At 34.4% G+C, this 16759-nt stretch overlaps 3 protein-coding genes across 4 annotated transcripts in view; 2 read left to right on the forward strand and 1 right to left on the reverse strand.

Moving 5' to 3' along the window:
* LOC102801291 (uncharacterized) overlaps nucleotides 1-3288 on the forward strand; it is a 70157-nt gene extending 66869 nt beyond the window's left edge. For both annotated transcript variants that reach the window (XM_085490763.1, XM_085490762.1), the window contains one exon: nucleotides 7-3288. In XM_085490763.1, coding sequence (XP_085346889.1) covers nucleotides 7-137 — 131 coding nt within the window. In that variant the 3' untranslated portion in view covers nucleotides 138-3288. The remainder of the gene's footprint in view (nucleotides 1-6) is intronic.
* A 7647-nt stretch (nucleotides 3289-10935) lies between these two features.
* On the reverse strand, nucleotides 10936-15249 carry LOC100373636 (uncharacterized protein C1orf50 homolog). The gene is made up of 4 exons (XM_002739918.4): nucleotides 15115-15249; nucleotides 14581-14696; nucleotides 11559-11777; nucleotides 10936-11373 (listed from the first exon to the last, which is right to left on the reverse strand). Exons 1-4 carry the CDS (start codon nucleotides 15134-15136, stop codon nucleotides 11161-11163), a joined length of 570 nt encoding a protein of 189 aa, XP_002739964.1. The 5' UTR covers nucleotides 15137-15249; the 3' UTR covers nucleotides 10936-11160.
* Nucleotides 15250-15572: 323 nt separating this feature from the next.
* LOC102801618 (uncharacterized) overlaps nucleotides 15573-16759 on the forward strand; it is a 114036-nt gene continuing 112849 nt past the window's right edge. The window contains exons 1-2 of the mRNA XM_085490764.1: nucleotides 15573-15732; nucleotides 15965-16163. Coding sequence (XP_085346890.1) covers nucleotides 15998-16163 — 166 coding nt within the window. The 5' untranslated portion in view covers nucleotides 15573-15732; nucleotides 15965-15997. The remainder of the gene's footprint in view (nucleotides 15733-15964; nucleotides 16164-16759) is intronic.

A 16759-nucleotide genomic window follows, 5' to 3' on the forward strand; every position in this document is an offset into this window, starting at 1 on the left:
TCATAGGTACTGGATCCAGTGCAGTGCCTGCTGCCTCATTTGGTACACCAGGACCAACAGCCAGTGGCAGTACTTCATTATCAAAACTACAAAGGATGAAGAAGACGAGAGCACGCCATCAGAAGGGAAGACACTGATTTTATTCACAAACATGTGTTGTCAAAGTTAACACATTGTCTACTGACAGTTTTATTGCAATCGTATTGGCTAACTTTGACTATCTGTAAACACATTGTCTACTGACAGTTTTATTCCAATCGTATTGGCTAACTTTGACTATCTGTAAACACATTGTCTACTGACAGTTTTATTTCAATCGTATTGGCTAACTTTGACTATCTGTAAACACATTGTCTACTGACAGTTTTATTCCAATCGTATTGGCTAACTTTGACTATCTGTAAACACATTGTCTACTGACAGTTTTATTTCAATCGTATTGGCTAACTTTGACTATCTGTAAACACATTGTTTACTGACAGTTTTATTCCAATCGTATTGGCTAACTTTGACTATCTGTAAACACATTGTCTACTGACAGTTTTATTCCAATCGTATTGGCTAACTTTGACTATCTGTAAACACATTGTTTACTGACAGTTTTATTCCAATCGTATTGGCTAACTTTGACTATCTGTAAACACATTGTTTACTAACAGTTTTATTCCAATCGTATTGGCTAACTTTGACTATCTGTAAACACATTGTTTACTAACAGTTTTATTCCAATCGTATTGACTAACTTTGACTATCTGTAAACACATTGTCTACTGACAGTTTTATTCCAATCGTATTGGCTAACTTTGACTATCTGTAAACACATTGTCTACTGACTGTTTTATTCCAATCGTATTGACTAACTTTGACTATCTGTAAACACATTGTCTACTGACAGTTTTATTCCAATCGTATTGGCTAACTTTGACTATCTGTAAACATATTGTCTACTAACAGTTTTATTCCAATCGTATTGACTAACTTTGACTATCTGTAAACACATTGTCTACTGACTGTTTTATTCCAATCGTATTGGCTAACTTTGACTATCTGTAAACATATTGTCTACTAACAGTTTTATTACAATCGTATTGACTAACTTTGACTATCTGTAAACACATTGTCTACTGACAGTTTTATTCCAATCGTATTGGCTAACTTTGACTATCTGTAAACACATTGTCTACTGACTGTTTTATTCCAATCGTATTGACTAACTTTGACTATCTGTAAACACATTGTCTACTGACATTTTTATTACAATCGTATTGGCTAACTTTGACTATCTGTAAACACATTGTCTACTGACAGTTTTATTACAATCGTATTGGCTAACTTTGACTATCTGTAAACACATTGTCTACTGACAGTTTTATTCCAATCGTATTGGCTAACTTTGACTATCTGTAAACACATTGTCTACTGACAGTTTTATTCCAATCGTATTGACTAACTTTGACTATCTGTAAACACATTGTCTACTGACAGTTTTATTCCAATCGTATTGGCTAACTTTGACTATCTGTAAACACATTGTTTACTGATACATTGTATGAAGAATATATGCATATCTGTGTGTCTAATAAGAACTGGAATTATTTGTCACCATTTTGTGACACATTTGTTTCTGTGAAGTGTGATCAATGTGCCATGCATGCTTGTATCGTTACATGTGTTACATACGTTGCATTGAAAACAACAAGCTGCAGCAAATTGTTTAAATAGTATATGACCCTTGACTCGGTTTCAATTCTTTTATCAAAACATACATTGTAAATCCTTTTTTAAATGTTTTTGCTTTCATTCTTCCAATATAGATTATTTAATCCTAATTGCTGAATGTAAAAAATTGTTCTATCTGTAGCTTTATACCTTATTGGACACTGAGGGCGGTATACCTTAATAATAGTCATCGTTGATTTGCTGGTGTAGGGAAATATCTGTAACAGAATATTTCTCTAATTTAGCAGTGTCCTTGGTCCATATTTGAATGCGAATTAACTACAACATAAATGGAAAGTGTAAAACTACTCTTAAATTATAAATTTGGATTAATTCAGATTGACTTAAAAATGTGCACAAATTTCCTGGACACGGACGTAAATTCCTTCACAGTACAAATATATATCCTGAACTGTCATTTGGTTCACTATTTTCCTGTATGTTAAGTATTTCCTTTTAAAATTGACAACTAGAATTTTTAAATTAGTCTTCTTTCTCTGTTATCTGCAACTCAATTATTAAACTTTTGTTAAATTGAAAATTCTTCTCCAAAATAAAATCTTTTACATTATTTTAAGCATTGATTACTCATTTTTGTGATTATTATTGTGGTGTTTATTTATTTTTATCAAGAAAACTTCATTTTTCAAGACCACAAAACTCCACTGTTAATTCATTTGTAATATTTGTCCCATGAAACATAAAAGTTTGCAAAACTATAAAAATTAAATAAATCCAAATTAAATTTCAGTTAAAATACCTCAGCTATGAACAATGACAATTCAAATCGCATTCAGGCAGCACTTCATTAAGATTTCTGATTGGTTGATCACAAAAGTGTTGATGTAAAGATTGCAGCTTATTCTTCACTATCAGCATGAATAAATTCATTAGATTTTGAAAACCCGTTTCAGATGAAATCTGACCATGTTTTTTGCTAATAACTTAATTTTTGGTATTTGATGTTCAGGTCATAAGTTATTGTCATGCAATCCAAGTTTAGGCGTTTTTTTTGTATCCTTGTGTATTTCTTGTAGTTTTTGATGCTCTAAGTGTTTTCACAGACCCCTGCTGGTGAAACTTCATTTCAAAATATAACACATTTATTGTACATCCTGATATTATTCAGCTTCAGCCATATGCAGTTTTCAGTTTTATGTTAAACTGTACAAAATAATCAAGCTATGTGAAGTAGACTTGGGTATGCATCAATTTTGTGTGTGTGTACATTGAAAAAAACCAACAAGAATTTTTACTGACAGGGTTTTATTTTTTGTGAATAATTACCCGGTAGTGTATGTTGTCAAGAGTAAGTGTTATGAGTGTGTGCATGGGTTATATTACTGAAAGTCTGCTCATACCAGGCTGTATGTCATTTCAATTTGGCCAGCTATAAATGAAATTGGTGCTATAAAAATATTTATTTTGGTTATTAACTTTTAATGTGAAAATTACAAAAGAATGAATTGTTTTGTACTTCTGGGTTGAAAACCCATATGCACTCTCTGTATGTAAATATTTTATAAGCAGTTGTAATAGTTGATATATGTAAATAAAAATAAAAAAAGACACTGTTTGTGTTGTTTTAATGACTTTTATCCTGGCAATTGAAAAGTTAATTTGACTAGCTTGCATACATCTTGTATTATACAAGGATATGTTAAGTGGTTTTAATCAGCCAGCGTAAAAAATGTCATGGTGGGCACAGTGAGTATTCTTATAGGTATATAATAAGCAATGGCTGTGATTTTGAACATTTTTTTTTTTTTAAATACAACTACAAAGATGAGCATGGACGATTAGTGGCCCTTCACAAGAATAACTCAATTGCATGGACTATTAGCGGCCCTTCACAAGAATAACTCAATTGCATGGACTATTAGTGGCCCTTCACAAGAATAACTCAATTGCATGGACTATTAGTGGCCCTTCACAAGAATAACTCAATTGCATGGACTATTAGTAGCCCTTCACAAGAATAACTCAATTGCATGGACTATTAGTGGCCCTTCACAAGAATAACTCAATTGCATGGACTATTAGTAGCCCTTCACAAGAATAACTCAATTGCATGGACTATTAGTGGCCCTTCACAAGAATAACTCAATTGCATGGACTATTAGTGGCCCTTCACAAGAATAACTCAATTGCATGGACTATTAGCGGCCCTTCACAAGAATAACTCAATTGCATGGACTATTAGTGGCCCTTCACAAGAATAACTCAATTGCATGGACTATTAGTGGCCCTTCACAAGAATAACTCAATTGCATGGACTATTAGTGGCCCTTCACAAGAATAACTCAATTGCATGGACTATTAGTGGCCCTTCACAAGAATAACTCAATTGCATGGACTATTAGTGGCCCTTCACAAGAATAACTCAATTGCATGGACTATTAGTGGCCCCTTCACAAGAATAACTCAATTGCATGGACTATTAGTGGCCCTTCACAAGAATAACTCAATTGCATGGACTATTAGTGGCCCTTCACAAGAATAACTCAATTGCATGGACTATTAGTGGCCCTTCACAAGAATAACTCAATTGCATGGACTATTAGTGGCCCTTCACAAGAATAACTCAATTGCATGGACTATTAGTGGCCCTTCACAAGAATAACTCAATTGCATGGACTATTAGTGGCCCTTCACAAGAATAACTCAATTGCATGGACTATTAGTGGCCCTTCACAAGAATAACTCAATTGCATGGACTATTAGTGGCCCTTCACAAGAATAACTCAATTGCATGGACTATTAGTGGCCCTTCACAAGAATAACTCAATTGCATGGACTATTAGCGGCCCTTCACAAGAATAACTCAATTGCATGGACTATTAGCGGCCCTTCACAAGAATAACTCAATTGCATGGACTATTAGTGGCCCTTCACAAGAATAACTCAATTGCATGGACTATTAGCGGCCCTTCACAAGAATAACTCAATTGCATGGACTATTAGTGGTCCTTCACAAGAATAACTCAATTGCATGGACTATTAGTGGCCCTTCACAAGAATAACTCAATTGCGTGGACTATTAGTGGCCCCTTCACAAGAATAACTCAATTGCATGGACTATTAGTGGCCCTTCACAAGAATAACTCAATTGCATGGACTATTAGTGGCCCTTCACAAGAATAATGTCGTGAAATGCGATGTGAAAACTAAGGATAAAGTGGTCATCATTTTGCTGAAATCTGTCAAGCAATGGAAAATGCAGCAAAATTGTGATGTTTAACACACACTCTATTATGAGAAATATATGTAATATAGTTGGAACATAAACATGTCAGAAGTATGGACCCAGAAGATAATGCTCGATTATTATAAATTTACATTAAATATTAAAATGATTGACATCTTGTATCTGATCATCAAACGAGTACTTGTCCATATTGCGAAATATTGCTTTGGAACAAAACAAATTGGCCACCATTTTGAATATATCTGTAACGTGATGTAAAACTTATACAATTTTAACATTAGTCAAAGCAAGGCAGAGATGCATGTATGGCACGAGAACTGCATTCATTTTGAATGGGATCTGAAAAATAAAATGACGTGCATCAAGGTCCCATGTCTAACGTATGTACCAAGTTTGAACAAAATCCATCCATGAACTCGAAGATCCAGTTCTGGAATGCCAGAAATGCTTGATTTTTGATGATTTTTTAGCACAAGAATGGCTGCCATTTTGAATCAGACAGTCAAACCAACATATCTATGTCCCGATATATAATGAATATATAAAATTTGAACATAATCAGTCAAAGCATGGCAGATATATAGCGCTAGAACTGCATTCACTAAAACAAAATTGCCACCAGTCGGCCATTTTAAATCTGATCTGAAAAATTTTGTTCAACGTATGTACCAAGTTTAAACAAAATCACAAAGGTCAAAAAATAAGTCCCTGTTTTCAGACTGCATCTGAACGGGGACTACTAACACATAAAATCTTCAGAGAGAGGTTAAGGGTGTGAGCAGAATTTAAGGCCTGGGGGGTTCATGAAAAAATATGGGTGGCTCGGGGAGGCTTTTTTTTAGCTGTCAGGGGGTCATGAATTTTTAAAACACAACATTTAACATTATTTGTCATGTTTTATTCACTTTTTTACTAAAAAAAAAACATACTCGTAAATGTACTAGTATAATAAATAGAACAACAGTAAAGTGTACATGTAGTTTGACCAAAAAACAGTGTGATTTGATTGTAAATTTTTATGGTGGAAAAAACTCCAAAAAAAGGTACATGTATTTTATATGTACCGTATATGAAACCGTTCTTTGTAAATATGTATTAAAGGTAGCAACAGAAGAAATGTGGGCATATAAAATAATGAATAATAGTATTACAGGAGACTATGTTTGTACCAATATCATTTAGACTCTTCAGTCTCAGAATCTAAAGTTAATGCACGTTTCTTTTTCTGACGGGCTTGTAAAATTGCAATCAGCATTATCAGGGTCCTCAAATGCATTGGCAAGTAAATTAGACCATTGATGTGTTTCCTGGGCAACAGCTTCTTTTTGGCAATTTTATTAGTACTAATAACACTATCTGGTTTATGTCCAATTCAAACAAATATTTAGAACATAAACTTAAACAGGGTAAAAAAGATAAGATTAAGACAATTGCATGTGATGTGCATATAAAGACACACAAAAAAACTCAAACTGTAGCAATTTAACGATCACAGAATCACAACAGTGAATCAGACAATGAAGACTATTTGGTGCTGAGAGAGGTGGGCAGTGAATCATCAAAAGAAAGTAATGATAAGAATGAGGATTTAGACAATCATGTTGAGTTGACAAGATTAATGTCTGGGAGAGTTGCAGGACAATCCTGGAAAAGATCATATCAATATTCACATAAAAAGAAGCAAACTGCAGTGATTCAGGGAGGAGGACACAGCCACGACAGCAGTAGTAGCAGTAGTTGTACTGATGAGGATGGAGACAGTCAAACTGAATTGACAACAACATTGCGATCAGGGAGAATTACTATTTAAAAGGTATGACACTTATTCTTGGCCAAGTTGATGAAAACTACTCTATGAATAGACAATAGAATAGAATAGTTGAGCTATTTTAAATGGCAGAATCAAATACAAATCATGTGACTGCCAGGTTCGTGAAAATGATGGTTGGTTGGTTGGTTGATGGGGGGGGGGGGGGGGTGCCAAATATAATTTCAATAGAAGACTAATAGAAAGTGTATATACTGCAGGAAATGAAGCTCTTATTTGTGTTGATCATGTGTTAGAGGCACTTTAAAGACAAAAGACTTAACTTTGGAAAACGGAGGGGGTCCAGATCCACCCAAGTGTGTGGGGTGTCTGTCTGTTCCACTGACATCTCAAAAATTATATGTTGTTTTTTGATGAAACTTGATGCATAGATGCTGTGGGCTAATGCACAGTTTTGATTAGGTTTTGGTTTAAACCATGCTCATTAATTACCTAATTAATTTGCATGATAATTAGCTAATTTTTACTCATTAGAATTTGTTGACTTAGTACATAGATGTAGTTTTGGGTAAAAAATTAGGTAATTAACTTGTGTACAATGATTAGTCAATTATGTCATAACACAATACACATACTTGATAAATTTTGGGTTGATATTTATGCATATTAATTACCGAATTTGCATAATTAGTAAATTGTTGGCTTTACCTGCTGATATTTTAGTACTAATTATTACATTTCAATGAAACATGCTCGAGGATATGCAGAGACCTAATTAGGTTTAGGTAAAAGTCTGTGCATATTAATCACCTACGGTAATTTGCATAATGATTAGTCAATTTTTTTGCTTTTCCACTGATATCACATTTCAATGAAACTTGGTACATGGATGCTCTAGGACAATTCAAATACATTAGTTTTAAATTAAAATTTGTGAATGTTAATCACCTGATTTGCATAATAATTAGTCAGTTTTCATCAATATCTCATGTACTCAAGGAGTCTTGGTACAATCCAAGGTTTTGGGTTTTTTAAAATAATAATTACCTCATTTGCATACCGCAATATGCCTTGGTTAAGTTTTTGGTTGAAGTCCAGTGGGTATTAATTACCTATTTTGCACATTGATTAGTCATTTTTAAGCCTTATAATTTTTTTTCCTCAAGAACCATGCAACGAATTTCAATGAATGTTGATACACAGATGCTCCATTAGTTTTTTGGTTGAGAACAATATGATATGAATGTTTCAGATGACTATACATGTATATGGTAATGTGATCTCAATAATAGGCACAACTGCAATATCTCTCAGATTTGTTAATTTTATGATATCTTCAAATTTCTAATTTAGATGAGTATTTTTATCATTTTTGGTAAAAAGTGATATTTTTGATTTCTTCATAAAAACCACAAGTCTGACTGTGATTTGATATTATAAAGATATAACAGGTGGCCCTCAATGATTTGCTCATTTTGTGATGCCTTCAATTCTTTAATTGAAATATGTGTTGCCAACAGTGGAGCTATCTCGGCTGAGAGGCTGCTCGTTTTCAAGCTCTACTTTTAGACATTGCATTGTGACATTTAATTGTTTATTTTAGCTGGAAATAATTTTCGCTAAAAAACCTTTTGGCTTTTTTGTAGGAAGTTTATTTTCACAGATTTTTTGATGGCATTTGCTTATAGCCATTTATCCTAAAAACTTCTATTTTTTCATTGGTAAAGTACACAAAGCTTTACAAAAAGTTTTCATTAGATGGATGGCGCTGATCAGTAAAACAAATGGATGGGCAACAAGTCATTTCTAATCGGTGTTGAATCCCCTCCCCAAAGATTCTTAAAGCGTGGGAGTCGTCGCTTGCGCCAGATAACTGTTTTGTCCATAAAGCATCTTAATGCAAAGTTTTGAAAAAGTACATGTTTAGTTTGCATTTTGTACATTGCTTTTTTTATACATTGCTACTCTAGTTGTCTTAATGATTAACGCCTCCTCCTCCTTAATGAATTGAGTTTCAGGTATGACGAAACATGTAAACATTTAGTAAAACAAATCTTTCGCTGGGTTGTACCATTCATTGAGCAAAGTAATCCAGTTATTCACTAATAGTTTCAAACATTTCAAAGTTGTAAATAATAATTTTTTTTATCATTTCAAAGAATCAAAAGTTGTGTTTCGATCCCATCAAGACTTTTGGCAGCCCAATGGTGCAGTTTGGTCAGATCACATGACAGTGAATTCAAAACATTTTATTGACTTTAAAACATTCCCAAAATAGAAATAATTTAATGTGATTCAAATCATCCCATGGGAAAATAAACATTGTTTAAAAAAAATGATATTCAAGATCTCATGAGGGTAGTGAGCAACTTCAAAGTGGTAGTTTTTTGTGAAGTCGATATACACAAAGCCGACTTGTAGCTTCAGTAGTAATACCGGGTGAATCTTTTTTAAAAGATCCACTGCATTGTTTATTACATACTCCCAAGAAAATTTTCTAGTTTTCAGAAAATTATATCTATTTGACGCCCCCTCCCCGAGTGATATCTGCGTGCCCTTATTGATTCCCTTACCCATTACTGCGTACAATCATCAGATTATAATACATTAAATATTCTTCTGATGCATGTCCATTTCTGATCACTTTATTCCAATCATAATGAACTATGCATCACCCTCTATCCCTGGATAATTTAATCAACACAATGAAAACAAGTCATTGAAAATGATAGTCTCCGTTAAATTTTTGAAAGTTCTCTTTGTGCTGTCATATTAAAACTCCCATTGAAAAAAGAATTTATAATTTGTGTTCCCAAAATAAAATAGAAGATGAAGTTCACTTCCTTTTAGAATGTGATCGATACAAACATATTAGACATGAATTGCTCACAGAAATTACATTAACTAATGCAGGAGATAAATTGAGTAATTTTATATTTTTGATGAGCAACAAGGACTCCAAGGCAATTAAATGTATGGGGACCTATCTACTTAAAGCCATGGAGTACAGAAAACTTTAACGTATCTATTTATATTGTATTGTAATTGTGTTGTGTATGGATATATTTATTGCTTTTTACCAAAAGAAATATTGTAATTTCTAAGGATGCAATAAAACTTGATTATTATTATTATTAAAGCGGGGGAGTGTGTGTGTGTGTGTGTGCGCGCGTGTGTGTGTTGTTGTTGTCGCGAACGTGTCCTTGAAACTTGAGTTCCAAGTGGCGTATACAACAGATTGTTTATTTACATCAAAACACGTGTTCAGTGTAGTAGTAATATGGTCAAAAATAAAAACAGCCGTTATTTGGCCATCTTTGATCTGATTATGAAACACACTGATATGTATGATGTCTGTGCCAAATACGAATGAAAAATGGTACATAAATTGTGGAAATATAGTAGTAAGGCCAAAAAGTCAGATTGCTGTCAATCGGCCATCCTTGACCAGATTTTGAAACAAATTGTCATGGACATGCATCCTAACATGTAAAAAGTACATGTTTGTGCCAAATTTGAATGAAAACTGACAGAGCACTTCCAAGATACAGAAAAAAACAAAAAAAACAAGATGCCGGCCCGTCGATCATCTTTGATCCAATTGCGAAATAAATAGTCATGGACATGTAACCTAACATGTATAATCTATGTACCAAGTTTGAATGACAACTGACAAAGCATGTCCAAAATACAACATTTTCAAAAAACAAGATGGCTGCCAGTCGGCCATTTTGAATCGAATCGCTAAACCACTGCATGTGCATATGTCCCATATAAGGTACTAGGCACATGCAAAGAATGAACGGAATCGGTCCACATGATTCTGAAATATTACTATTGACAGACTGACGAAAGGATGGACGGACGGACTCGAGAACTCACAGACGGTCGGGGACATGTATCCTAACATGTATGATCGATGTACTAAATTTGAATGAAAACTGACAAAGCATGTCCAAAATACAACATTTTCAAAAAACAAGATGGCTGCCAGTCGGCCATTTTGAATCAAATCGCTAAACCACTGCATGTGCATATGTTCCAGATAAAGTACTAGGCACATGCAAAGAATGAACGGAATCGGTTCAAGGGATTCTGAGATACGACTCCGGACAGACGGAGACCGAATTATAAGTCCCCGTTTTCAGACTTCATACGAACGGGGACTAATAATACTGTATTAGAAGCACATTTCTATTATGGGCGATTAAAAACCAAACCTCATCATTTCAGAGTGATCTAAAGTACACCAAACTGACCCAAGCCTATTTAATTCCTTTTGGAACAGTTGGGCTACAGAGGTCTTGATCAGAATTTTCGAAAAAAATATGGAAAAAGTTTAGTTTGTAAATGGTGGTAAAAATTGACTTCAAATGACACAGAAATGATACATTTCAGTATTGATCTAAAACAAGTAAATATACAGTCATTTCAATTTCTTCAGCTGACCAATCATATATCATATTCATTTATCAGCAGCCTCACTGGATTTCTTTGGTTCTAGTCCTTCAAAGTTAGGTTCTGAGGGATAGGCTATTGCACCCTGGGATGCTAACAGTTTGTCAATAAGTGCAATTTCTTCTCCACGTTTTTCTATATTCTTGGCTGGTGTCCACGACATATCAAATTCCAATTTGTATGCTCCAAGATAATCATGAGGGCAATTTGTTCCCCATTCCTGTTATGAGAGATAACCAAAACAAATTGTTAAAATTATTAAATTACAACAACGTAAATGAAAAAATCCTTTTTTTGATCATAAGAAGGCACTCTGCATACTGCTGATGAGTACACTTGTTTACTGTATGTTCACTTTTCTGTATTATACCCCACATATTATACAATCGTGTACAAGTTTCTTACCTCTGGTGATAAAATTGAAAAATATTTTTGTCCTGATTCTCTTTTATACAAATAATAAATCTGACCAGGTCTCTTTTTAATATTGCAAGCTGCATGGTGCAAATCAGCATCACGTTTAGCTTCTTCCAAAACTTTCTTTGCTTGCTTTTGAAGATGGCGAATTTGTTCTGCAATTGTCATCAGTTTATTACCAGCATTCGCACGGACAAATTCATCAGCCTGCATTAAACAAATAGATGTGTATATTTAGTGAGATACAGTGTATTTTGTCATACAAACTATATTGTGTGACCATCTTCTTATAAAGGCTAAAACTTTTTATCATTATGATATGATACGATGTCACATTATGACAACTGATCTTTAAGGAAAAACAGAGCCTTCTAACTTAAAGGCTGACATTAATGTCTTATGGGATGGACAGAGCTTAGTATTATAATTTGACTGATTATTTAATAACAACTGTAAATTCTTCTTTGTGTGCAGATAATCAAAATCTGCGTTGAATCTTGTTTATCTGTACAGTTACAATTCACTTCTGGTGACAAGGCAAATCCAAATGGGAATGAATCCTCGTACCAAAGTGAAACGAAACACATTTTTTTCAACCCATTTGTTCAATCTAGTGTATACATGTATACCATAATAGAAGCAAATATTTTAGCCAGCAGTAAAAATAATGTCATTTTCTTATAGTTATCAACGTCGGCAATGTCAGCATTTTTGTGTTGCAGTACAATCAACCCCAATACCCAATCACTCGGAAAGTTCCAGTAACCAGCAGAATATAACGTATTAAATAATTTAACAAGTAAAACTGCAAATTCAGTGAGACATTTTTTATCAATTCTACTAGAATGACATCATACCCTGTAGCTTTGTCCCCTGTTTTGTAATGCATTCCATTGTGATCAGAAAATAAACAATGACAAGTTATGACTGGTGTTAATTACACTTCATATGCAAAGTAGACATTTTTTTATCAATTCTACTGGAATGACATCATACCCTGTAGCTTTGTCCCCTGTTTTGTAATGCATTCTATTGTGATCAGAAAATAAACAATGACAAGTGGTGACTGGTGTTAATTACACTTCATATGCAAAGTAGACATTTTCAAAATGAGGTGGGTATAGTGCTAGCATTTTATCAGCAAAATGGTCAGGCTGTCAAATCGACTTCTATATTTATTTATTCATTCACTGAACATTCATTGTGCTATTCACTTCTGAAAAATAAAAAAAATTAATACAATCTGAATGAATCACTGTTTTTCATGTTTTTTTTAACCTTTTATCACCGTCCCTCAACACCAGGTGTTGAGGGACGGTGCTTTTATTCAGCATTGTTGCTGTTGGTGATGACGACTTCATTTGAATAGACTCTGCCTGCACCTGTTTAGATACCATGGTGGTCTTTAATGAGTGTTAATTGTTTACAAATCTAGCTTACATTCTAGTTAGGACACCGTACTTGTTTAAAATTCATAATCTGCAATTATTTTCTCATTACTCATCCACAATCTCAAAATTTATTGTTCAGGCATGGAAATTCACAAATTTGGAGTGGGAATGAATGTGACTTTAACCCCAGAAAAATGCTGCGATTGGTCATCAGTTCCTAACCAGTGAAAATGAGGAAAATTTTAAAAGACTACAATTTTTTTTTTATATTTTTCCACCAAGATTTTGCTTCCAAAATTTGAATACCCAGTGTTTGCAGTTTCTATTTCTAATAGCTTTAGATCATTGTTTGGTTACATCTTCAAATCTCAATAATAGCAATACATTTATTACTAGTATTCAGGACAAAAAAAGTGAATTGGTAAAAAGATCATTTTTCTAAAAGAATGAAAACAGTAGAAAAATCACTGCTCTGAATGTAGGGCTGAATATCAGGACACTTGTTGAAACCATGGAAGGTATTAATACCTTCCATGTTGAAACACACCTAAACAATCATAATTTTGGTGGTTTTCTTGTTACCTCTTTCATGCATGGTTGAGAAAAAAACATGTTATGTGGCAGAATTTATGTTACTATCGGTAGGTTATTTAGGGTGCTGGACATCTCGACCCATTTGTCATTGGACAACTCGACCCAGGACCCCTAGACCCACCTATTTCAGACGACCCGCCGCCTCGACCCGATCCCAATAGCATTGTACTTTTCCCAGTGCGCGTAGACCACAGTGTTTGTTTCACTGATTTATTATTTTTTGCTGCTTTCACTGTTCATTTCACAGCATGCGACCCCTGAAAGTGACGTCATTTTTGGATTGATCCATTGCGCTTGATGGATGATAAGTTATTTTTCAAGGAGGTGACACCGAAACGTGTTGCCACTAATATTCACACGTAACAAAGGGCGTGAAATAGCGTTAACAAACTATTTGTTTTTATCTTGTACACATGGGGTTGAAACCATTTAGTAACGAGTTAGTTATATATTTCGTACTTATATATATTTTTGCTGCACAAAATAAAAAATGCCGTACTGAGGAAATGTATTCTTGCCGTGTCGACGTGTGTCACATCGATGTTACGTTATATACACCTACCCACCGCGTTAAATGGTAGAACCAAAGATGGCGTTTGATTTGCGTTTAAGGTTCAGTTCGATCATGTTCCCTGTTTTCAATGTTTCGAATCAATAGATGTTGTTCATTCAAACACAGCATTCATAAACAGCACGATACGTAATATCGCGAGAATTTTAAGTTATCAAAGGGCAACATTATCAACGTTGAACTAGATAACTAGATAGAGGTTCCCGTCGCCACACTTAGATAGGGTCGGGTCGATGCGGTGGGGTGGGTCGAGATGCCCAGGGTGTGTGGGTCGAGATGTCCAATTTGGGTCGAAGTGTCTTGGGTCGAGAAATTTTTGGGTCGAGATGTCTAGAAATCGGTTATTTACAAGTCATAATTAAGCATTTTATGTTTGATAGAGCCACCATGATTTGTACAATACACGACTGAGTACTTGTACAATACACGACTGGGTCTATATAACGATTATTACCTTTTGAACATGCCTTGCTAACTCCACTAAGTCCATTGGATCATGTATTTTACCAGAGGCTTCCGGGTTTACCAAGGCGACCGTACCCGACTTGCCACCTCTCTCTACTAACGACACTGAAACGAACAATTAAAAAATCAAATAATCATCACATACAGCGAGTGCCAGCTATGTTTCAAATACATAAGCGTAATAGACGTTTAATTTGATTCAGTAGCAATGAAATTATGGGCAACATTCAAGTCCAATGAATTTGTTTATGAAGAATGAAAGGCAGCAGTCCGATTCCACAATCAACTGACGTGCGTGGCCAGGCGGCCTTTACGTGTACACGTTAATATTAAAAGAACCAATAGTATGGATCAGAGCATGGAACTATAATCACAGTATTAGAGCAAAACATGCGAACTATTATAACATTCATATTGACATTGGCCATGAAACGCAAAGACTGTCGGTGTACACAAGAAGCGCACGCCAACGTTCTGTGTCTGGGTCGATTAAAGGCCACATCAGCCAATTCAGTTAACTGACCTGTCGTAACTGAAGTATCCATAGCTAGGCTATACTGCTGGCTTACAACGCAAATGGTTAAACAAGTAGTCTGTGGTCACCTCCTGTAAATACGCTGATCGTAGCTAGAAAGACCGACTTTGTCGTTGTGATTACTTTTGAGGGAATCCCTTCCACCTCATTCAAATATTGCAATTTTTAATTCAATATAAATACTTAAAACAATATGTTTGTATTAATCTATCCACCCACTATTCTTACAAATACGTTATTTATTCACTAGTAAAATTATAATTACAAAAGGTATTGAAATATAAAATAAATGTTATTTTGTTTATAAAATGAGTTTAAGAACGAGGTCGAAAATAATCATGTGATGCATTGCACTGGCCAATAATAAAGGAATCCGCTTCGCAAAGCCCGCTGGGAAGAACTGCCTTCCTGAATAGATTAAAAGTTAAAGGTTAAAGGTTAGAGAAGATATTCAAATAAGATTTCTTTTAATTGTGCAATACTGTACAGTGACTGTACTGTTGGGAATCATATATTCATTATGTAAGTCAGACCTCCAGTATTCAACCCCAGAAGGAGCGAGCTAATATTCTGGCAAGTGCAGAAGACTAATTAAAAACGTGCATCGTAAGTTTATAATACTGAGGTAGATCTTGGGACCCATGTCGAACAAGACGTGGTGTGAATCGTGATTGTTTTTGTGCTCATTTTGAGCTATAGTCGCATGTGGGCTGAAATCCAAATAAATCGATCAGTTCTGTATTTCACTAAAATGTTTGCAGGAAAAAAAGAAATAATTTTTTTTTTAAATGTTCGGATTCTGAATTATTTTGACCTATTTTCTATTTATATTTTTCAGAAAACTTGTATTATTTCTTTACTATTCATCAAAATGGTGGAAGAAATAAAGTCTTTGGCAAACCTACAGTTTAAGAGGCAACCAGGAATGGAGTTCACATTTACAGACATCACTGTGAAAATTAAAGATAAAACAATCCTGGACAATGTGAGTGGACAGGCACTGCCAGGAGAGATTCTTGCAATGATGGGCCCAACAGGTAAGCTATATAAATGCAGGGAGCGCTGTAAATCTCATTACAGCTCCCTGATAAATGTTACTGGCAGTATTTGAAAAACAGTGGTTATACAAGTATCACTTTTTCACAGCAACAAAATAATTCATTAGCTTATTATTAGTTGTCTGATTAACATAAAGACAAAAGGGAATACAGAAGTGATGTAGAGTAAGAGAGAGGTGAAAAGAATGAAGCAATGAAGTGATAAAATAGACTGGTTTACCAAGTAAGGGTAAAATCCATGTTCTATATTGTGTCTTTGTTTAACAGTATTTAATTGTTGAATAAACGATTGTTTAGTAATCTCTCTATCCAAGCATGGAGGTAAAAGACTGTCTTTTACCTCCATGAGCCAAGCAATGTTTCTGTGTAGTAATACTGCACCTCAAGCCTGATAATGAGTGTCCTGATACTAACTGCATTGAATCTGTTATTATGTGTTTATTCCTGATTATGGTTATTCTCAGTGAACCTTCAGTTTGACCAATATAAATAGATGATAGTCATTGTAGACATATATCACATTAGAAGACGAATTTGAAAATCATTTTATTAAAAAATTACCACTTTCAATGAAT

The sequence above is a fragment of the Saccoglossus kowalevskii genome, chromosome 15 (assembly GCF_978046115.1).
Source record: "Saccoglossus kowalevskii chromosome 15, keSacKowa6.1, whole genome shotgun sequence".
Taxonomy (NCBI): domain Eukaryota; kingdom Metazoa; phylum Hemichordata; class Enteropneusta; family Harrimaniidae; genus Saccoglossus; species Saccoglossus kowalevskii.